Source organism: Harpia harpyja, chromosome 12, assembly GCF_026419915.1.
Source record: "Harpia harpyja isolate bHarHar1 chromosome 12, bHarHar1 primary haplotype, whole genome shotgun sequence".
Classification (NCBI taxonomy): Eukaryota; Metazoa; Chordata; class Aves; order Accipitriformes; family Accipitridae; genus Harpia; species Harpia harpyja.
The window spans coordinates 28060209-28084333 of record NC_068951.1 but is presented as its reverse complement, the minus strand read 5'-3'; the positions used below and the strand labels follow the sequence as shown (position 1 = coordinate 28084333).

Sequence of the window (24125 nt, the reverse complement as noted above, 5' to 3'; positions counted from 1 at the left end):
AATCTCTTTGGCTTGTTTTAATTTTTTTTTCCTCTCCAGGCCTTGTAATGGGATTAATTATACGATACGCAACAAAAGCACCAGATGTTGAAAGTGGAACTGTTTATGAATGTGAAAAGCTGAAATCTGGGCCGCCTACTCTACTTATTAATATAACTAATCAGGTCTATGAATATCAATACAAAAGAGAGATCAGCCACCACAATGTCAATGGTCACCAGGGCAATGCAATGCTTCAAAAGGTAAAACCTGTCTTATTTTTGTTCTAAACTGTGTAAGATATTTCTTTTATTTACACCCTTGAGAGAGGAAAACAAGTTTCAAGCTAAAATGTGACACAGGGAGAGAGAAGCTATTCTGAATTTAGGGTGAGAAGGGTAAGTGAGGAAGAACAGGAAGGGAAATAAGGTGCAGTAGAAACCTAACCATCATTTAGCATACAACTGGCTGTAAGCTTGCAGAATAGTTGCCAGAACTCTTTTTGATGACAGTCCCACCTTCTGCAGACACCAAGTTCACTTGCAGATGCAGCTGTTACCTTGGATTCATCAGCACCAAAACTTTATAAACCCCACTGATACCTTTATTTGTCCTCTGTCTTAAAATTGACTTGTTCTGGCAGCATAATGCAAGAGAGCTTTACCTCCTGTATACAGCAGAGGTAACTACAAACTCTAAACATTTTACAAAATATAACTTGTAAATATGTAAACTTTCACAGATAAGTGGGGGGGGTTTATAACACTTAAGTGCATTACAATGTTCTCATACATTCATTCACTACTACAGTGGTCCTCAGCGGGGATTTCACTGGCTATCCCCAAGCTTGGGGAGACAGCATTGTGGCAATTCAGGCTGGATGCAAAATGGGAAGTGTGGGAGGAAGTTTACAGAGTCTTTTACAATGTCATGGCCTTTTCTGTTTTCCAGTATATATTAAAATATTTTACTTTGTTAGTATATTCTTTCCCCACCCTTGCAATATTTACTTCATGTAACGTTCACTTTATTAAAGAATGACAGCAATTTAAAGAACTCATGAGTGCAGAGGGACTTTCTGAAACCTGGATTTTATGCTCGAAGACATCACATATTTACATGAAGCTTCTAAGCCCTTACCATTGTTTTTTTACAACATTGCAATATCTTATTTTGCTTTTTTCCAAGTATTATTGTTTATCGAGCACTGTAATACATGTTCCTGTTTATTATAGTGGTTATCATTATAAAAACTTTTAAGTTATGCTTAGAATGTACACTGGCGAACTCAGCAGATATTAGGACTTAACCATCTGCTCAAATTCCTTGCTGATGCAGCACCATTGTGTGCCTGTCTGTCATTACTGCCAGACTCTTGCCATTCTCAGAAAGAACTAGACTGTTAAGGACTATTAGAGCTGTGGTGGGTGGAGACAGGAGAATACTGTGGCGGTCAGACTAGTCAGATTTTTCTGAATCTTCATCCTTTTTCCTGCTAGTTGGTTGCAAGAGTTTTGTCTTAGTCAAAGTGTGTGTTTAATTTCCAAGGCATATGTACTAATGCATTAAATTTGAATATCGCCGTCAGACCTGATATACTGAAGCTGACTTGTATTATGAGAAAGGAGGAGCACTAACTCGTACAGAAGTTTCTGTTGCCCTTACAGGGGATTGCCCAATCTTCTTTCCATAGTCTCACTTTGCTGGAAGATTCTTAGAAGTCTCAACTGTGAATTATGTGTTTCTCCATATTACTGGAGAAGGCTCAGCCTGCCTGGATTTTCACTCCTTTTTCCTTTAAAATCATCTGGCAAATGCCCCCCTTACAAAGAAAATAAATAAAAAAGGAAAGGGAGAGGAATTCAGCAGTATTTAGGAAACAATAACAATGCCTGGCAGCCTTCCTGACTGGCAAAAGCACTAACGTAAAAAACAGAAAACATGATCACACCAAGCTCTGGTTTCTGTACAACTGTAATTCCCTTTTGACCTCAGTGTAAGATTTTACTAAGGGTGTTTATCAGAAAGAATAGACTGTGCCATGACTTACAAACATGTATTCTTTAGAACATGGTTTTGAGTAATAAAACATGCAGTCAGGATTTGTGATGCCTATGGAAAAAATATTTTGATGTATTTGCTTAATTAATTCCAAAATTAACATTTGAGGCTTTTAGTTCATAAGTGAAGAAAATCCTTTTTCTATCATGTTTTCCTTGAAGTTACCAGCGTAGCTAAAGTTGCGGGCACGTTATCTGCCAGCTAGTTTTTTTCAACTTTATAATTCAAAGTAAGCAGATTGGAAAAAAAGGCTGAGCTGTCACTTCTTGTTTATCAAATCAAGCTATCTGTTAGTAAGAAGACAGAAGTAATTTTGTAGTCAGGTCTTACTCTTTTGAAGCTAAATACTTCATCTAGAATACTGTAGCCTTAAAATATCACTTTATCTGGACAAAGGAGCTGCGAGCCTTTGCATTAATTACATCCTGCTGCTTTTAAAATTATTGGTATAATATAGCCCACTGACAGAACAGCAAACAGTACATGGGCTTATTAAAATATTTTTTTCTCCAGCAATGCTGTGGTTTTAAACAGGATACTATTTTATTGAAAGCTACTTGTAATGAATTGCAGTGACTGAACATTGTTCTTGGTCTCTCTCTGTGCCTGAAGCTGAAGGCAAATATGAACAGTGTACCGACAACAGCTGGAGTTGGAACTTTTTGCCTTACCTAACATCATCCTCACTCTAGCATTACTTTAAAAATTTTAATGGGTATTTTATAAACTGTTTCTGGCTGTTGTAGAAACAAAAACGTGTGTTTCACATGAACGGGGCTGACATTACACAGGCATTTGAGTATAACACACTGCATAACAGAGGACCAAGTGGTGTCTCCTGCTGTGCCAGCCAGTGGCTTGGAACAGGAACCATGAAGAGACTAACCCACTAGCATACCTTCAGTTCTGAAAGCAAATAGCACCTTAGCTACGTCTTTGCAGAAAATCCAGTTAGTCTTTGCAGAATGACTCAATCTAGTCCTTAGCTTATTGAGGATATAGGGAAACCCCTTTGCCTATAAAACAGATACAAGATATGTAGACAATAGGACAGCGTCAGTGCCTCTTAGATTTCGTAACAGTGATATGTTGCATCTTCAGTAACACAGAGACAGATAACTGTCACCAGAAGCAAATTACAGTTTCATTGTCGTGACAATATGACTTACAATGTCAATGTGTATAGAAATAGAAAAAAACAGCAAGGAACTGGGGATGTTACTGGTAAATTAGTTGAGCTGCTAAAAATTGAGGTGATCACAAAACCCTCAAATCGAAATCTGGAAGAAAAGGCTTATGCCATTGGTAAATTTCATGTCTGTATAGGCAGTCCTTTTGCCAAAAAGGACAATTTGTGCTTTGCTAAATTACATTATGGTAGGAAGGAGAAACAGCTAGTTACTGTGGAGATTCTAGAGCTTGTTTTGTTGCAGTCAGGCCAAAACTGATTGACTGGATTGGACTGATTATATTTTGCTAGATGTGTTACAATGGAAATGATGCTAGAGAAGCAGTCAACAGATTTACTGAGAAACTTTAGGACAACAGAAACTTGTGCTGGCAGGTTAGCAGAAGTGATTATACAATTATAGTTTAATGAGTTCTGTTGCATCTGAGCTACATCACCTAGCCACATGAATCTTCCTTACCTGCTAAAAATGTGAGGTAAAATCTATTTTTGATCACATTTAGGTTAACTCAACTGAAGTAATGAAGACGGTCAAAGCGTGCACAGTTTTCATGTGCAGTAGTTCAAGAAAGCACATACTAGCTGACAGCCAGTGGTTCATTAAGCAACATTAGCAAGCTCTGTCTGTGCCTAAATAGATATGCTTCAAAGGAAATATTACATTGGTTTTGGTAGTGTAGGCCTTTTCTTTTATCACCATTCTGTACATGGGGAATTGAGGCTCAACACTGATGATGTGTCTTTCCTGAAACTGAACAGGAAGTTGATGCCTGAACCAGGAATTAAGCCATGGGACTGACAAATTGGGTGTCTGGTAGCGCAGATACTGTGACAGGTAACACTGCTTGTATGTGTTCCCTGTAAGATAGTGCATGACTGATTTCCTTCTTTAAGGAATACTTCTCAAGTAGTATTCTACATATATAAGCAGTAAGGAACTACACATTAATACTTGTAAGAAAACAACTCAGAACAACGTCCTGGCCTGCAGACATTGAAGCTGATCCTGAGATTAATCCTGATAAGAAGTTACAATTAAAGCCTATCCTATCAAATTAAATGCTACTTTATTTGTCCTTACCCTCTCTTTTGTCCTTTCTGGCAGATGACATTCGATCCTTCCATCTTCTTCAATATTTTGCTGCCACCCATTATATTTCATGCTGGCTATAGTTTAAAGAAGGTATGTGTCTCTTTCTTGTATTACAAAAGTGACTGAATGTGATTGCTACTTGGTAGATCCAACAGGCCAGTGCCAGAGAAGAGTCAGTTAATGATTATATTGCATGGGAAGAACTTGACAGGAAAGGAAGAAGATTAAAGGTGCATAGACCTCATTCTGCTCCCTTTCCATATCTGTGCAAAGATTTGATTGTGCGGTTTATAACACTTGGGCATTCCTGTTTTCAGAAGAGATGACTTTGAATCTGGTGATACTGCATGTAGGCAGCAGCCTATCTGTGTTTTAGATATTGCATGATTAGGACTTTGTTCGTTCAAGGGATGGGGTTCTGATACTGTTTGCATCAGATACTTTCAATGTGAACTTCTGTTACAATCCTGAAGCGTTTGGCCGGATACATAAAAGAGGGAATTTTGGTGGCATTCCACCAGTCAAAAAATTAATCATCTTAAATTGTATTTTCCAGAATAACTGATGTAGCCTGTATTGTTTCATCTTATATTTGAGGTATGGGTTGTAACAAATGGCACTTCTAGATGCAGTGTTTCAGCTTTGTCTGAAAGTTCTTTTATTGACTGTATTACAAAGAACTTTTTTTCAAACTTTCCTCCCCAGAGACATTTTTTTCGTAACTTAGGATCAATTTTAACCTACGCCTTTTTGGGAACTGCCATCTCCTGCATTGTCATAGGGTAAGTGAATGCCTTCTGCTATTACTGCTGAAGTCATTATTAGTGCTTGGTATTTTTTTCAATTAAAAACTAAACTGTAAAAAGAATTGCAGTCACTATATTGTCAATATACTTAATACCTTGCGTAACAGATAAAGTAATTCCTTATCAGGAAAAGCTGAGATGGTGTCCTGGTTTCGGCTGGGATAGAGTTAATTTTCTTCCTGGTAGCTGATACAGTGCTGTGTTTTGGATTTAGTGTGAGAATGATGTTGATAACACATTGATGTTCTAGTTCTTGCTAAGTAGCACTTATCCTAAGTTAAGGACTTTTCAGTTTCCCATGATCTGCCAGCAAGCAAGTGTACCAGAAGCTGGGAGGGAGCATAGCCAGGGCAGCTGACCTGAACTAGCCAAAGGGCTATTCCATACCATGGAATGCCATGCTCAATATATAAACTGCGGGGACCTGGCCAGGAGGGGCAGGTTGCTGCTTGGGCATCGGTGAGCAGGTGGTGAGCAATTGCATTGTGCATCACTTATCTTTTCTTGGCTTTTATTTCTCCCTCTTTTTGTTATGTTCCTTTTCATTACAATTATTATTATTATATTTTATTATTATTGTTTTATTTTATTTTATTTTAGTTGTTAAACCATTCTTATCTCAACCCATAATTTTTACTTTTTATCCCCGATTCTCCTCCCCATCCCACTTGGAGAAGTGTGGAGCGAGCAAGTGGCTGCATGTTACTTAGTTGCTGGCTGGGGTTGAACTGTGGTCAATGGGAAAGGCAAAACTCTTGGATATCAAGAAATGTCCAGGGCATTCAGGAAATCGTGTCCTTCATTTCTGGTCTGTGACTGATGTAAGCATGAACTGCTTTTTACAACCCTGTAGCTTTAACCATGTGTCCTGACAAATAGAACCATTCTCTCAATTGAAATTCCATGCTTCTAACCAGAATTCCTTCTAGAAGAGAGCAGATCTGTAACAGAAAATGAAGGACTTTAAATCTGTAAAGGGGAAGGAACAGATACCTAGTGGTGTATATGTAAAATAACTGGAGTAATTTCAAAGGCTAAGTGAAACTTTTTAGTTGAAGATCATGCAAAACGCAGTTGAAGATCATGCAGTGTGGTGCAGAAACAGCTGAGCTAGCTGAGTCTGTATGGTCTGTGGAGGTGATGGAGCAGTGTTGCATATAAGTAAGTCTTGCTGAGAGGCCTTGGTCTTGCTGGGATTGTGCAGAGTCAAAATGGGAGAAAGTCATGGAACTTCCTGGTATTCACGTTTTAGACTAGGAAGCACCCTGCATCTTGTAGGCCTTACTTGATGTCCTGGGCTGTAGAACTCTGAAACGTACCATTTACATCTCTGCATGATATGGAAGGATTTATGGAAGCAGTTCAGGTTTTGTGAGAGTGCTTGAATTTAAGACTGGTCCAAATTCTGTACCTATGAACAGCACTTTCAAATTATAGAAGCAACTAACTTTTTATTTCTGTCTTTTCCCTTTCTTTATAATAGACCTTTAAGTAAAGATGTATGTGCTGCATCAAGGTATAAGCTCCTTGCTGGCATTATTATGAGATGGAACCTTTAATGTCATTTTGATAATATTAAAACACATGCATGACCTATAACTTATAGTTCAATGATTTTAAAACTGTTCTTTTATGGGTATGTCATCGTATCTATCTTGACATCCTAGTTTCCTAACAATCAGGTAGCTTAGTAATCATAACGTACCTGAGGCACTGTGGCTATTAAATGTTCTGCAAGCTATGGTCAGTCCAAATGTCAGGAAATTTTAGACTCCACAATGAAAAGCAACATTGAAAGTATGATCACCTTCTGTGCTGAAATACAAAGAAGTGTAAGCTCTGTATGTGGCTGTTTCCCCTTCATGTAAGAAAAACTGCTGAACATCTATGGGCTAAGGAGAAAGGATACCTTCAATTTCAGACACAAATCTGTAACTCCAGGATACAGTGTGCTATGTGTCTCACTTATTGGAGAGGAAAAGCTTAATCTTGCTTTTCTTTCCGAAATTTTGCTTTCCTTGAGACATGGCACCTCATCCTCCCACCTCTCCTATTGCTTGTTCTCCTCTGGAAAAGGATGTGAGGCAGAAAGCTCTGGATCTTGGGGATCCTTCTTTTCTAATGGGAATAGGCATGGAGTTTTAAAGACCCAGAATATACAGGGTTCCACAAAATGCCATAATTAAACAATCAGAATAATTTCCTGCCTGGTTGCTTGATGTCCCTACATTTAAACCTCTCTATTCATTTCTTTGTGAGGCTCTACACCTTGTGACAGAGCTCCAAAAGCACTTATCTATGTGAAAGAGAAACATCAGTATCACAGCATTGTCACTTGAGGGGTGAATACCTGCTCATAGATCCATGAAGATCACAGCTTGGACAGCTACATCACTCATATTTTTCCCCCATCTTTATTTGCAGTAATATACACCTCCATATGACCCTAGCTCTTGGGAGGAGCTCTTCTTTTCATACCCATTTATATGGCTAGTAGGACCCCTAAGGTTGGAATTATAAAGTCAGTAAAAAATCTACATCCTGATAACAGTTTGAGCTGATTGCTAGCACATTACTGAGGTGACAGTAGTTCTGGATCTCATTAGGACTCTTCCTGTGCTTCCTCTCACTTGTCTTAGCCATTGAACCTTTCTGTCCTGTAAATTAATTGCTAATAGCTCTGTAAGACTTCAGAAAAGCAGTAGGGCTGTCCAGCCCAGTGATGCTCTTAAACATGCCTTTGGTTTATGAGCTCTGACATGTGCCATTGCCCTTTGTAAATGGAAAATGCCAGAGCAGCTTTGATAAGCTTGTTAAAAGAAACATAATATATGGAGTTTACCCTAAATTCCAAATACTGCCATTCCTGTATCCATGTTATTTTATCTAAAACAGAATAATTGCAGATAGCAACTACTACAGAAAGTTCCTACTAGAAACAATTCCTACTCGCAATTCAAAGTTCAAGCCCATAGTCAGGGATAAAGATCCAAAAGAAACCCTAAGGTAGAGGAGTAAGCACTGAGCAGCACTGGGCCTTGTACTGTGTCCCATACAAACCCACAACCCCCACTGAAATCATTGCAGAGGAGGCAGTAATATATTCAGAACAGGGCTTATGTGAATGTGAAGCATGTTTGCATAATGTACATGTCAGGATAAGAATGGGATAATGAGTGCGTGAAGAATAAAGATGATATAAAAACTTTACTGAAGGGAACTATTGTTACAAAAGAAAGGACAGAACCCTGAGGTACTTCTAGGTTGCATTGCTGTAGACAAATATTTTGTGCATAGGTATGATTAAGCATGTACTTACTTTTTATTATATATACACAACACATATACATGTACTGTACATCAATATACATAGACTTAAACTCTGTGTATCTGCAGCCTCTCATTGGGACTGTGCTCTTCCTGCCTGAGTGAATTACAAAGCACCCCATTGTGAACTCCTCCTGTGGGGCTTGCTGTAGTGACAGGGTACAGCCTATAACAAAGGACCAGACCTCTCTTTGTAAACCAGAAACAGCTGGGAAATATCATTAATAAAGAACAGAAACATCATTTGGATTGTTGTAAACTCTTAAGATTGCTAAAAAGTTGCCATGGAACACACTGACACAATGGTGCCTGTCTCCTCTTTGTAAATCTTTGCTTTTGTGTGAAATGCTTTCTTCTGGCATCAGGAAAGAGGAACTGTGTGGAATTTGGGTGAAAAGGCTATAATCAGATATTCCCACTGAGGGCAGGGGATGGAGAGGTAAGAGGGATTGCTTTTTTTTTAGTGAAGGCAGTGCAGCAACGCAATTGTTTTCAACTAAATACTGCTCTGAGGAGTGCCTGCCCATGTTAGCTGTAATACTGTCCTCAGCCACTTAACACACATGCAAGATATAGTAATTTCCAAGCTCTCCCAGCTAGGCCAAATTATGCCCTTTGCACCGAGTCTGACTAGCAAGGATCCATGCAGAGACATCCCATGAGGGAAAGGAGAAATTCCCCCACTCCAAGACATATTGACTTTGCAGAATTGCTGAAGTTGTCCCCTTCATGGTGAACAGAGTCTGCTGACTCTAGGTCTGCATGATATAAGATCATACAAGATCCAGTCTCTCAACAGATCTTTTCTCTGCCAGTGGTCCCAGCTTCCCATCTCCTGAAGAATAGTGTGGGATGATCAGGGAGACAGCTCTTGACTCCTAAGAAAAATCATACAGGTTAAGTCTCTCTTGAGGCTTTCTCTGGTATAGGGTGGGCAGTCTCTTGCTGTAGCAGACTACTTGAGTTTCACAGACTCAGAGAATAATTTAGGTTGGAAGCAATGTCTAGATGTCTGCAGTCCAGCCTCCTAATAAATGCATGACTGGCTTCAAATTTAAATCCAGTTGCTCAGGGCCCTGTCCAGCTGAGTTCTGAGTATCTCCAAGAACGCAAATTCCGCTGGCTCTCTGGGAAACCTGTTCCAGGCTTAACCGCCCTCACTACAAAGATTGTTTTTCTGTATATCCAGTTGGAACTTCCCTTGCTTCACCTTGTAACCATTGCCTCCCATCGTTTCACTATGCACCCCTTAGAAGGTGGCTTCATCTTCTCTATAACCACCTATTAGTTGAAGACAGCAGTTAGCTCCCCTCCTAGTTACAAGAGAAAGCTAAGCTGCTTTTCTCCAGGCTGAAATAACTCAGCCCTTTGTCTCTTCTCACACATCATGCCTATATCAGCCCCCTAATTACCTTGGTGGTTCTCTGCTGGACTGTCTCCTGTCAGTCTTTCTTGTACTGGGGGTCCAAAACTGAACACATTATTCCAGATGCCACCTTACAAGTGCCAAGAAGAGACTAATGGCTTCTCTTGACTTGCTCACTACGCTTCCATGAATGCTACTTGGTTTGCAGTTAGCCTTCATAGCTGCAATTATGAAGTCCACTTCTGACTCATGCTCAATTGGTATCCTCCAGGAGTTTTCTGCACGTAACTATGTAGCCAGTCATGCTCCTGTGTGACTGTTGCATGGGGTTATTCCATCTTTGCAATATGTGTCTGGATATTAGCTGTGTATTGATGACTGACTGTAAGTTGAAGCAGCACTGAGCTGATGCTACTCAGAGAGCCCATGAAAACTGAGCTGCTGAAAAATTAAATGAACATCCACCCCCTCTTGCTTTTTTTTTTTTTAACCCTTTAGGAAGAAGCAGGGAGAAGGACCTAACTTCAGCTTCTGCAAGGAATAGTGTTCTCTTCCCTTAGATTTTGTTTTTAATAAACTGTGTTATCTGATGGGATGCATCTTCCAGAACTGATGCCTGTGATAGATATTTTCAATTTTGATAATGGGAGAGTGCTCAAGTATTTGGAAAAAATCTTGACACTATGGTAACAACCTATCAGAGCAACGTACGAGGTACTGAGTGGCAGGGAGAGTAGAAAGATTTGCAATTTTTTCCCTGCACTTGAAATCATCTTGGCTTCTTAGATCAGCATTCTCAGTGCCAGCAAGGGCCAAGATACCTATGCACAGGCACACTGACATCATAAAGTTGCCCTTATCTGTGATTTTTGATTCAGTTTCACTTGGGTTCTCTCAAATTGCAATGCCAAACCCACATTTTAGATATTCAGAATGCAGCATGTTTGCAGTCAGTTACTCATATTTTTCCAGCCTGCCTAGTATGTTTGGCAAGCCTTGATTTTTCTGGAATTTAAAGTGCTCTGAGCATGCAACTCAAATAGCAAACGTATTTGCAGACAACTTAGGCCAAGTTTGATCTATCCTTGTGGCTGCAGTGAGCTTGAATAAAGCTGAGAGAAAAAAATAAGGTTTGGATCAGAAAAAAAATAGAGTAATTGTAGTTTCAAGACAGTGAAGTTATAAAATACAAACAGCTGATAATACTGGTGTTAGGAAGAGTCATTCTGAGATCATCACTGTTTTAAGGGGAAAGATGTAGGTGTTTGTGATAGCTACTCAGTTTGCATAGACTTCTTTGGCTGGAGAGAGAGGACTTCTCTTTTTTCCAACTAGAGCCAAAGTTGGTTAGTTTAGCCTGATTAATTCCAGTGCAAGTCTGTGAGCATATGGATGCTTGCTTAGAATAAACATATCAGATTGTTTCATGGTAATCAGTGCTTAAAAGTGAACTTCTAATTAAAAAATCCACATAGAATCAAAATATTTCTTTTGTACCTCTGTGTTTAACTGCAGTGATGAACAGTTTGGACAGAGAAGTTTCTTCTGACATTTAAATTAAAGTGTAAGGAATAAGTCATCATACTTGATTTTCACAGGCAGTCAAGAATCCTTGCCCTTGCCATTCCTCACCATTCTACAAATGAATATTCAAATGTTTGTTGCATATGATCACTAAAAGCTGAGATTATAATATAATATAATATAATATTTTCTAAATTCTTTCTTTCAAAAACTGAATCTTAAATGTTTTTGTTTGAAAACCAGAATAATTTTTTGTTTCTATACACAAGACATACACATATATCAATATAAATTTATAAGAGAGAAGGAAATATCAACAAATATCAAATACTACTCCAGATATTTTTGAAGAAAAAAAAAAGGCATGAGATTGGGTTTTCCATCATAACCTTTCTATGAAAGTAGACATTTTCCATTCAAATGTCTGTGGTATCGTGTTTCCATCATCACATGAAAATGTTTTTTCTTCACTCTTAACTGCACACTTTTAACAGCCCCTCTTTGTGCCTCCTAAAGGAGGAAGGTATGGGCTGAATTAATAACAGTGTTGCTAATAAGCAGCAGTAGCAAGAATGTTCAACTTTTCTTTACACAATTTACATGGATATGATGCATCTTGATATAACTATACAGTCAAAGGTTTAGTTCTCATCAGTATACCTATCGAAATCTACTTCTAAAGGTTAGGAGACAAATTCCTTCCACTGGCATACCATTTAAACAGACTATTTACCATTAATCATTTTTAGTAGAAAACAGTCTTTCAAAACAAAAAGAAGGTGTGACTTTTTGTGTGTGTGGTGTATTCGTTTTCTCCTGAAAAGTTAGCTTGTTTTACAACCTTCTCAACAACAAGTAGCTTGCTCTGGCCTCATAGGAACATGAGACAGGACTATTGATATACTGATATATTGACAAATTCTCAGTAGACACAGGTTCCATCTCTCATTAAGCATGCGGCAGCGCATGCGTGAGAGGTTCAGCGTGTGATGGTTATGTTTATTAAGCATTGCGTGACTCTGGGGATTTTTTTTTTTTTTTTAATCTTCACAGATATTTTGGTAGTTTGGCAAATGCTGGAGGGATGTTTAGTTAGGTTATGGGTGCATTCTGTATTACTTTCTCACTGAAGCTTAACAGAATATACAAATGGGGTCTGCTGATGTGAAACAGTATTGAGTTTACAATCTGACTATTCTTTCTCATCTGAGGGCTATGGATAGACTTTACAACTTGGAAACTTGTCCTGGATTGAGCTGGGATAGAGTTAATTTTCTTTCTAGTAGCTAGTATAGTGTTACGTTTTGGATTTAGTATGAGAAGACTGTTGATAACACACTGATGTTTTCAGTTGTTGCCCAGTAGTGTTTAGACTAAGTCAAGGATTTTTGCAGCTTCTCATGCTCAGCCAGCAAGAAGGCTGGAGGGGCAAAAAAAGTTGGGAGGGGACACAGCCAGGACAGCTGACCCAAACTGGCCAAAGGGCTATTCCATACCATGTGACATCATGTCCAGTATATAAACTGGGGGGGAATTGGCCTGTGGGGGGATCACTGCTTGGGAACTAACTGGGCATCGGTCAGCGAGTGGTGAGCAATTGCACTGTGCATCACTTGTTTTGTATATTCCTATTATTTTATTATTACTATTATTGTAATTTTATTCTTGTTATTATTATTATTATTAGTTTCTTCCTTTCTGTTCTATTAAACCATTCTTATCTCAACCCACGAGTTTTACTTTTTCTTCCCCTGATTCTCTCCCCCATCCCACTGGGTGGGGAGAAGTGAGTGAGTGGCTGCGTGGTACTTAGTTGCTGACTGGGGTTAAACCATGACAAAACTAAACACTTGTAGCTATGTGCTTCAGCAGAGCAAAACCAAATGTTGTTTGGCTTGAATCTACTCTACAGTACTATGGGATTCTTCTGGATTTTGGAAACTGTTTCTGCAAGGAAAAATGGGGCCAGGTTAAGGGTAACAGAAAAAAAATCTTCTCTTACAGAGCTCTCCATAAACTAAGCAAATACCTATACAAGGATTATCTGCTGCTACACCAACTAAGCTCTTGCCTTCCCAGATGATAATTTTTGTATTAATTAAGAATTAGCTCATGTACAAGGAAAGTAGTATTTTTTTCCTAATTAAAATACTGTTTTCTACTGCATGTTCCCACCAAATGACGCAAAAAAAACCCAGGTCCATCTTTCCTCCACACACCACCTGTAAATAGCAAATGCTTAACCTCCCCACAGGCAAGAATAAAAGCTTGATTTTTGGTACAAACAGAAACTGGTGAGGGGGAGTGTTAAAGTGTCTTGGTGCTGTAGAGATTAACTGAGGGAGAAAGAGGGAAAAATTATATATAGATTATTTGCCCTCCTCAGTGATAAAACCCCCTGAACATCAGATGTCAGGCTTTATTAATTTCTATTAATCTTACGAAGCCAGATATTCAGCCTATGACTGGAAATAAAGGCAAAACTAGTACACAGACATTCATTTGAATGTAGTGTAACTTTTCTAAGAGTATAGTACCAGTGTTGGTACCCTTTTTTGGTTTTTTGGCTGCTTTCATGTCCTATCTTGGACTGAATGCCAGGTGTTTTCTCTCTAGTCATGAGGCTGTATTGCACCATTTTTTGCATTGACTTCAAGAAACTCAACAGGCATGATTTAGCTGAAAAATCAAGCAAAGTCTCTTCAGTGTTCTCCAAAGAAGGCAACCTAACACTGAGCCCCAGCAGTAAAAGAATTGGTGTGTTTAGTTGTTAATGTGCAGCTCAGTGCCCCAATGCAGTAGCTTTGATTCTTTGGTCAGTCCAAATCTAAAGTAATTCTGTTGCAGCCTGTGGAGTTGCAAACTGCAACTCACAGCTGCAGTTGCAAGGGGTAGTTCCTCCTTATCACTTTTGTTTAAAGGTGTTCAGTGAATCCAAAATGGGTTAATAAAGTGTGAGTTTAGAGAACCTTGAAAATATATGCCTGCTATGATACCTGGGTGTAGGAATTTTGCAAAGGGAGTAAAAACAGGAAGAGGCTTTCTCGTAGACATAAGTCTCAGAGAGTTCTAGCAGTTCTAAAAGCTATAAAGTAGTAAAAAAAGCCTCTAATTTGCATGACTTATGGATAAGAAGCTGTGTTAAATCAAGACAATGTTATAAAATAGTGTTTCCTAGACCACTAACACCCACGCAGAGCTGAAAGTTCTTCCAAGAGTACTTCGATGCATTCAACTATGTGTGTTGCTGCAAGTTCAGTCAGAATTTGTAGCTATTTCGCAATAAACATCTGACATTGTTTACTGCAGCAGAGTTGATCATGCAGAAAACACAGCTTTTCTTCTCAGAAACAGATGTGGTGAACAGCAGGGTGTAATTATTTGTATTCTTCCAGAGGAACCCCTCAGCATACTAAGGATATTGAAAGAATTGTATTATAGGGAACGTCAAAGGTGTGGGACTGCAGAGATAAACAGAACGTGGAATACCAGGAGACTCATCTAAAATCAAAAGGACGTTTAATTTGGTATTTGATACCCAGTAGGTTCTCCAGGAATCCAGCAAAAAATTTAAATCATGCACTCTTTGAAAAACATGCAAATGGCATTTGTTGCAAAACAGGAAAAACACTCGAGTCCAGGTATTTCCCAAGAAACCCCACACTGGAGGGAGGAGTTTGTTTGGGGTTTGGTTGGTTGGTTGGTTGGTTGGGTTGGATTTTTTTTACAAAGTTTCTTCCCACTTGCCTTGGAAGTTGAAGTTTTTTACTGCAGGAATGAGTACTTTTGGATAGATCTCCTAATGTCTGCTTCCCTGATCTTCATGGATCCTTTAAGAATTGACACCCAATGTGGTCTCCAAAGACTGCCATCTGCTATTTCTCTGGCTGTAGACCACCCATACACCTGTGCAACCCACCTGCCTTGGCATCATTTGGAAGTCTCAAGTTTGCAAGACTCCTCTCTCCGTCTCTATATTAACTTTCAGGGAAAACATCTTTACAGAGCTGGTAAAATGGAAAATATGCATCCCTTCAGGCCCCATATCCTGACAGTCCACTGCCATTCTCTAAAGTACATACCCTCTTCCCAGAACAATTCCAGGCTACAGAAGAGAATAAAAGTAGGAGAAGGAGGTATACTGACTCTGGTGTATTTGTTCTTTTTCCATCCACATTCTTCCACACTGCATGACAAACCAGCACATAAAGCATATGATTGAGGAAGATATCTCTACTTCAGCCCATGCTATGCATTGCTTCAGGCCATACATAACTGTATGGCTTTGATAGGTAGTGAGCCATGCCATGCTTCCTTCTGAGTCGAGATGGGCAATGACATGACCTCTGTCATACACACAGGAATTTGTAAATTGGTTGCAAAGTGTTTTGAGCTGCTTCAGGGTGAAAGGTGTAATAGAAATTTAAAACAGAGGAGGAAAATCCTATTCTACTTCAGTATCATGGAGCTGCCTGCAACCTTTAGTCTCATCAAACTGACCAGTTTACTGTTAGATAAAACGCTGACCAACATTTGGAAGCGTACAGGCAGTAGTAGCTCACTGGTGTGCTTGACTTGGAGCAAAAAGGGAGAAGATGACACAGATACCTGTTACCATGAAAATTTCCTAATATGCCAACTCAAAGAATGCTTTGTTCACCCACCCACCACAATTTTGTATATCCCTCTTCTGAGCCGGTTGATCAAATAGTACACTTGCATCTGATTAATCTTTTGTGGAGCACAACTGCTATTAGGCTGAAATGTTTTGTAAACACACCAGCTTTCATGATGGCTCTGGGATAGGTGCAACGCTCAGTGGAGACAGAGCCTACAAAAGCTGGTCTGATGAGATAGTCAGGTTACCCACAGTGAAAGATAGATGACATTTAAATAGCATACAGACCTTTTCTTCAGCTCCTGGTTGTTCCTGCGTATTAAGATGGCAATGAACGATCTAAGGTGTTTCCCTAGTCTTGGCTCTCCTCTGAATACTTTCTGTCTGAGAAGAATGCCATTACATTTGACTCCATACTCTGTACATTTGACTATGTTGATAAACAGCAGCAAATTCAGTGGATGGCCACCAAGATGGACAGGGACTGGGACATTTGCCCTATAATAAGAAGCTGAAGACACTGAGCTTGTTTAGTCTAGATAAGAGAGGCTTTGAGAGGAGGTTATCAAGAAGACAAAGCCAAACTTTTCACAGCAGTGCATGGTGGTAGGACAAATTGACAGACATAAATTGTAATTTAAAAAAGGTCTGACTTGATATAAGCAAAAACATTTTCACCATGAGGACAGTCAAGCATTGGAACAGGTTGTCCAGAGATGCTGTGCGACCTCTATCCTTGGAGGTTTTCAAGACCTAAGTGGCTAAAGCCCAGAGCACTCTGGTTTGATCTCATAGCTGACCCTGCTTTGAGTAGGAATTTGGTCTACAATTAGCTTCCTAGGCAGTTTCTCTTTCTCCTCACTTTTTTTTGAAATATGGAGTCTGCAATAAAAAAGTCTTAACTGAAGAAAAATTGCTAGGATTATTTCACTTCCTGCTGCAGCAAGGACTTTATGCATGAAGATGGCTGTTAAAATGCTAATTAGCCTGTGTTCATAGCCAGCTCCATACCTTAAAAAGGAAAAATCACTTTCATTTCTGTAATATACTCATTGGGCACTTGCTTGCTCTTTGCACCATCACCTCTCCCCAGCTAACCACCCTCTCTCTGAAGCTTAGCAGCAACCAAAATTGAAATGTCAAAAGACCACAATCGCCACTCCTTTTTGACCTCTCCCTTATTGGGAGCATGGGTGCTTTTATCTGTTATGTGGTATTTATGTGCACGCTGCAAATTTTGAGCAGGATGATGTCACCGCTAAAAAACACTTGATCTGTAAATAAACAATGACTAATAGTGAAACTCTGCAACAAGAATGTAAGGTCATATATAGGCACACTGACTGACCTACATACTGCACCATCGATGACTTTTTGTAGCCCGCTTATGTTGTATGAGAGGATTGCTATTACTCAGAATGAAAATGAAAAACAAAGTATTTTTTTAAATTGTTCACCTTCCTTCCACCCATCATTACAACCCACTCAGTGGTGAAAATAAGGAAAGACTCATTTTGCTGAGGAATAGGGATTATTTTCAGAGTTCTTTTTGCCTATTTGATTTAATCCAAGTGAGACTGCACATGAAAACATTAGGTATGAGAATGATCTTCATTTATTTGATTTTGGGAGGGGAAAGAGTGTGTGTTTATACAATCTCTATGGAACATAAGTATCATAAAATGAAATTAGGAAAGCAGTGGAATCTATGTGATGTTGTTCAGTCCTCTTGCAAATCACGTCATGCGGTTTATGCACTTGTCCTCCATTGTTCATTGGGATATGAATACAGCTGATTTGTGTGTCTCTCCCTTCAAACAACATTCTGAGTGATTTTGTCACAGTCATCAAATAATTTAGGGTGGAATTGACCTCAGGTCCAATCCCCTGCTGAAAGCAAGGCTAACTTCAAAAGTTAGAGCAGGTTACTCCAAGCCTTGTCTGGTCAAGCTTTGAACGGATCTCAGTATCCATCTCTGAGGAATAGCATTAGTAACCAAGTGCCAGCTGGATTTCAAACCAATGTTCATTACTTTTTGAGCCCAGCAGGAGAGTGGGTCTTCCACCCACAAGTCCTTCCATGGTGAGTGACTTGATTTAACCAGCTTTCAGTAATCTTCCTATTAATGCTATCTTATTTGGCCCATACAGAAATCCACAATTTGTGCTATAGCCTAACATTATTACCTGTCTAACCTCTCTGCTACGTAGACCACCTCATTCAAAGATGTTAAAATACCTTTTAAGTTTGGCTTGATTTCTAGGAAGCAGAATATTGCTTTCACTTTAGATGTGGAAAAATTCACTTGCTGACATGTTAAGGGATGTCACCGTTCACAGTGTCAGTGACAGAGCTGGGAGATAACTGCAAAGCCCCATGCCCTGCTCTAGTCACTGGGCTGTGATACGCCATTTGCTGTACCGCTGCGAGGATCTGAAAAGCACTTTTGTGCCATCATCATTCAGGTAGCTCAAAAATTAATGTACAGTGGAAGAGAGAACAGCCTCGGTGAGGCCAGCATCACAGAGCACTGCCAGAGCGTTACAGATGCAGCTGGGTGACTCAGGATCTGGTTTCCTGTCCAAATCACAATCCCATTTTGGCGCCTTTCCAAACCAGCCCTCTGCTGTGGCCAAAAGGAACGTTTGTGTTTGATCCTGAGTCAGACATTCAGTGCGAGAGCCTTACTCAAGGTTTTATTAAGGCCCTGAACGGTCCCATTTCGCTGTTGAACTTTGTCGTATGTTTAACATGCAGCACGTGTGGTTGTACTGTTTGTAAGCTCTTTTCTCTGTTAAAGATACAGGCCATCGGCGTTTCTTTCCACACACGTCAGAGAGAAGGGGAAAAAAAAGCACCTTAACTATTTTTAAAATAAAAATAAAGTGAGAGAAACAGCAAACGGAAGTATTCGACGATAGCATCCAGTAGTGCAGCAAGAAAAAAATTACAAATAATGCACACTTTCTTGCATGGGACGGTTGCCTGGGGAGCCGTGCTCACAAGAACTGGGGGCCTGGCTCCTGTCTCACACAGGCACCACCCGGACCTCACTTCGGCGCCGGCCGCAGCCCCCGGCGCCAGGGCCCGGCGGCAGGCAGCCCCCGCGGCGGCCAGGGCCCGGCGGCAGGGCCCGGCGGCAGCCAGCAGGTGGCGGCCGCGCTCTGCCTGCGCCGGGCCGGGCCGGCCCCGCCCCGCCCCGCCCCGCTCCGCACCGCTTCGCGCCCACCGACAGCCGGGCAAGAAAAGCGTCCGCCGAGGCGGTGCCGCAGCGGGGAGTGCCTTTTTCATATGCTGTTCATCTAGAGACGGCTTAAATGCCGCGCTGTGGCAGCCTTCCCTCCGCTCCTCCCTTCCCCATCGCTGTTCGTCGTGGTTGTGGGGCGGGGGCGGTGGGGGGCGGCGGCGAAGTGTTGACTCGGAAAGGTGGGAAGCGCCCCAGCCGGCAGTCCGGCACGGCGTCCCGCCCGCGTCGTCAGGCTGGCGGGAGAAAAGCAAGATTTAGCTAAAACTTCAGAGCCCGGGTTTCCTCGGCACTCCCTGTGAACTCACGTACATGGCTGAGCGCGGGGAGCGGGTAGGAGAAATGTCAAGCTGATCCAAAGGCAGATTTTGTGTTAGCTTTTAGGTGATTAAAGAAAAATATTAAAGAGGGAAAGAAACATTTCATTTCTCAGCCAAAACTTTTTTTTCAAGTGCCTGGTTTCTATTTAGAGCTCTTCTCTAGGCTAGTGGTGGGGCACCTATCCACATGGTGGGCCTAGTTTGGGGCATCCAGATTCAGGATAACTGGAGTGAGGCAATGCTCCAGTTCCAAATCAGGAAGAGACAGTGCCAGCTCTCTTGTTTATTGGGTGACAGGAATAACTTCCAAAGTCTGCAGGAGCCAGGACACTCACTTCTCTTCTCTCCAATTTTGAGCACTGATTGTAAGGGTATACTACAAGTTACCAAACAAGCATCATCCTTCAAATGTCACTCTTCAAACCCTGATCTACCCAAGGATTCTGAATAACACAGTAAATTAAACAATTCTGGTGAACTATTATTAGGAAATCAGGGATGTCATGGATGCGAGGGAGTCTTTTAGCTAAAATTGTTGTCCAGTATGCCTAAATGTCAGAATGTTAATAATCAGCCTGATTTTGAAATATTTTCACTTAGTTTTCTATGTATGGACTTAGTTACTGGAATCATGACACAATGATTTAAGGACATCACTAACAAAATTACATTAGTTATGGGAACACTTGCAGGACTGGAAGTGACTCAGAAGCCAGAATTTGTTACAATGCCCTTCTAGTAAAAGGAATACACTGCAAAACCCATTACAGTTGCAACCTCTCACTGGCAAATTGCAGCCTCATTAGTAATCTTGGCAAGATGATGGGGGTTTTACATTACTGATCCTCTTGTTAGCCCCTCAAGTGTGTGACTGAAGCGCTCTTTCGGGAGCAGTTTCGGGAAGTGAATGTTGTAAATATATTTCCTTTATAGGCAAACAGATGCTCTCTGTCTTTGGGGCTATCAAACTGGCGCATTCACAATCACACAACTCACTTAAAAATAAATGGGAAGAGAAGGTAGTAGTTAAACCTGTCAAAAATTAAGATCTAATGATAATTGTAAGCACATAAATTTTGTCATATTTTCCTAGTGAGCCAAGACACATAAAGTAACATCAAGTAACTTCCTCTCCCCGCAAAACTGTCTCTTCAGTGGTGTGGATGATGTTGTGTAATTTTTTTTTTAATGAAAGAATAGATTAATCTATTAATAACATATTGACCTGCAATGTGTTAACATTACTATAGGGCAGTATCAATTGTTATCAGACAGGCAGTAGGTGGTCCTGTTCATGTACTCCACTAATACAAGAAATTTAGGTAACTAGGAATAGGTCTGCCACAAGTGTCCACAAGCACTCCCTCATGTGTCCCTCACACCATAGTCTGGCTGAAAGCATGTGTCATGCATGTAGTAAAGAAGCATTATTACCTCTTAACTGTGTCTGGGAGCTAAGAAGGTAGCAAGGCTTTTCCACTGCTGGTGGAGTGATTGAGTGGGGAAAAAAAGAGTAACAAGAGTAACAAAGCCAGGATAACAAACCAATGTGCTATTACAGTAGCAAGGAGAGCGTCATCAACTGGTGATCAAAGCTCATTGTGAGGGAAGGGTACCTTTGGTTTCAGTGTTTGAGAAGACGTGCCTGTTGGTAAAATCTGTAAGGCTCAAATACATGTCCATGTGTGTTAGGGTCTGGCCAGGAGAAAACACAGCCTAATAGGACAGCTGGCAATGGTCACCCAAGCTTCCTAAGCCATTCAGACTTCGTTCCTTCAGAGTATTCGCTCTCATTCTCTGGCTGAATTGTCAGTTCATAAACTTACAGTGCAGGGTAGAGACAAACAGCCACTGGGTTCTAAAGGTAAAAATGTTCAATATAATGTAAGGACAAATTCCAATTTTTCTCATAGATTCTTTAAACCAGGCTGTTCTTCCCTTAGGTTGACCTGGGAAAGCTGTGGAGCATCCAGCCAGGCTGCTTTCACATCAGTAGAGCGCACTGGTAGCAGTTTAACACATTTCCCACAAATGCTTTATGAAGGACACAGTTCCACAAAGCTTCTCAGATAATATTCCCCCTGATTAAAGAGCCTCAGGAAGGGCTGAGGAGAAAAAAATGCCACACCATGAGGTTAGCTTGTCATGGGCTGTAAACAAGGCGTCTGTAGCCACACCATTCAAAGCTATTTCTCCTCTGTGTTCTTCTTCTGTTCATTAGGTACTGGCCTCTGGGTGGCTTCTGCTTTGAAAAAATTAATTATTCAAACTCTGTGTACATATGTCTTTTCAACAACAACTAACCCCATTGTGTTACAAGGACAAAACCCTTTGGTAACAGCCAGGACAGGTGGCCGAAGCCAGGCAACACATTTCAGAGGTGTGCCACACCTCTGGGTTATCAAACCTGGTTTTATTGGCAAACCTCTTTATCTTTGATATTTTAATTAAAGTGCCACACTTGAGGATATTCTTGTTGTTCAAAAACCTCATATTCAGTTATTTTTTAATGCCTCATTATGAAGAAAAACTGGAAAACATGATCCAATTGCAAACTAAAAGCTGAATAATCCAAAGAATACAAGCTATGTCATTTAATAAAAATCTTGTTTGAGGACTTATTATTTATCTTTTGCTTTTTTTTAACATGTTGGGGATGGAAACACTGCTGTGATATTCAGCCAATATCCCTGCTGGAATGCTCTCTTCTTTCCATAGTGATACTATGTAAGCCCCTGTCTCAAGGGAATGTGTAACAGTACAGTGCCAAGATGCTGTGCTGAGATATTTGTGCCTTCATACCTCCTTTTCTGCAGGACTTTCTGCCTCTAAAAAGACATCTGAGTTACTTTCCCCTCTTTCTCTCACTTCTTTGATCTGCTTGATCATTATAGTCTAACCTATTCTTAATTTCCTCTTGCTAGCCCATTTTGAAAGCCTCATGTATGATTTCCAGTTAATAAAATTGCCATTGGGATGCCCTTTCTCTTCCTTTAGCATTGATCGTCATCGCTCATGAACAGATGCTGGGGAGGCAGATGATCTTTCAAATGTAGCAAGGAAGACTAGGAGGAGAGTGCCTGGAGGCAGATTCAACCAACCACTTACAAGCATGTAGTCACACACCGTGGTGCTAGCTTGCTTCGGGTAGGGAGGGGAGCGAGAGCTGAACTTCAAAGTGCAATGGAAATGTAAAATCCTTAGTGCTGTGATTCCTCCTTTCATCTGAGCTTTTTCTCCTGGCAAGGTGTTGCAGGCAGTTCTGCTTTCTATGCCACTGAATAGATTCAAGCTTCAGTGAATGTAAATGGATCTGGGTTTTATCCTTTAGAAGTTCTAACACTCACTAAAATTAATTTGAGATTGAAATATTTTCAATCAGCAAAAGCAGGTACAGTCTTTCTAGGACAAACAAGGCTCGGGTATTCTTAAGGCTCAAGCTGCAACAGGATGGGGAAGAGCAGGAAAATAGGGAACAATCCATCCTAGAGGACTCTTTAGGCCGGGTCAAAGTCATAGGCTGCATGGTAGCGATAGATTGGCTTCTGGGCCAGAAGCTTTGGTGCAGAATTCTGCCTGTCCTTTTGACACTGTGTCTCGTCCCACCTGCAGTCAGCTGAAGTATTTGAAAAAGATGTGGCAAACCAAATGTACCAAATTTATACTTAGCGCTCCCTTTCTGGGTTTGTACTGGGAGCTGGGAACACCCCAGGACCAAGCTCATGTAACATTTTGTGAAGTAAAAGGCTACTGGAAGATGATACCCACTTTTTTAGTTCTAGGCCCCAGAAAACACAATTTGCTTCAAATAAGGTTTTAGCTCTGCGAAATGACGACCTGCTGCTTGTGTAGGATTTGGACAGCAGAGGGTGGCAAAGCGCAGTTCACAAAGGGACTCGGGGTGCTGGCGGGCGCTGGTGATCGCCCCCCGTGCAGCCCGTGCGGCTTCGTGCGACTGAACGGGTATTTAACATTCATTTCCAGTCTTGAGTCTTCCTCATCTATCATGTGGGATCAAGATTTATTCCCTGATCTCTTGTTGCTAGTGCTGTTGCTTAACTGCAGACAGCTCTGCTGTGCTCTTCTGTCTTGTCTTTCATATTCTGTTTGGTTTTTATCGTACATGCAGTTACTAGAAAAAACATTGTCATCATTATTTCCTCGTAAGCCCAAATGTCTGTTGACGTCAGTAGGAGTTTGACAAGTGTGAGTATTTCTGTAATGTCTCTAACCCTTTCAATGCTCCAAAACGTAGCCCAGTGGTTATTGTACAGGAGAAAGCGCTATGGAAAAAGAAGGCTGTATGTGTGCACATGTATAAAAAATTGAAATGTAACATGAAAAGTATAATATATAAGTTAACATAGCAAGAACTCCAAACTGAAGGAAGTAGAGATCTTAAGGCTAATTTTTAAAGTTTTGTCAAGAAATTCAAGAAATATTAAGTTAATTACCTGGAGCTATACCAACAGGCAGCCTAAAACAATTAATATTTACTTATTTCTGAAGCACTTTTAACTTTTGTGAGCAGTCTAAAAAATTTTTCCCATCTGTGGAGGCCTGTCCTGATTTAAGAAAGACTTCTCTAATGTGATAT

The 24125-nt window shown here is 40.5% G+C and overlaps 1 protein-coding gene across 1 annotated transcript in view; it reads left to right on the top strand.

Moving 5' to 3' along the window:
• Positions 1–24125, top strand: part of SLC9A9 (solute carrier family 9 member A9) — a 219552-nt gene that overhangs the window by 9917 nt on the left and 185510 nt on the right. The window contains exons 2-4 of the mRNA XM_052804257.1: positions 40–242; positions 4335–4412; positions 5028–5104. Coding sequence (XP_052660217.1) covers positions 40–242; positions 4335–4412; positions 5028–5104 — 358 coding nt within the window. The remainder of the gene's footprint in view (positions 1–39; positions 243–4334; positions 4413–5027; positions 5105–24125) is intronic.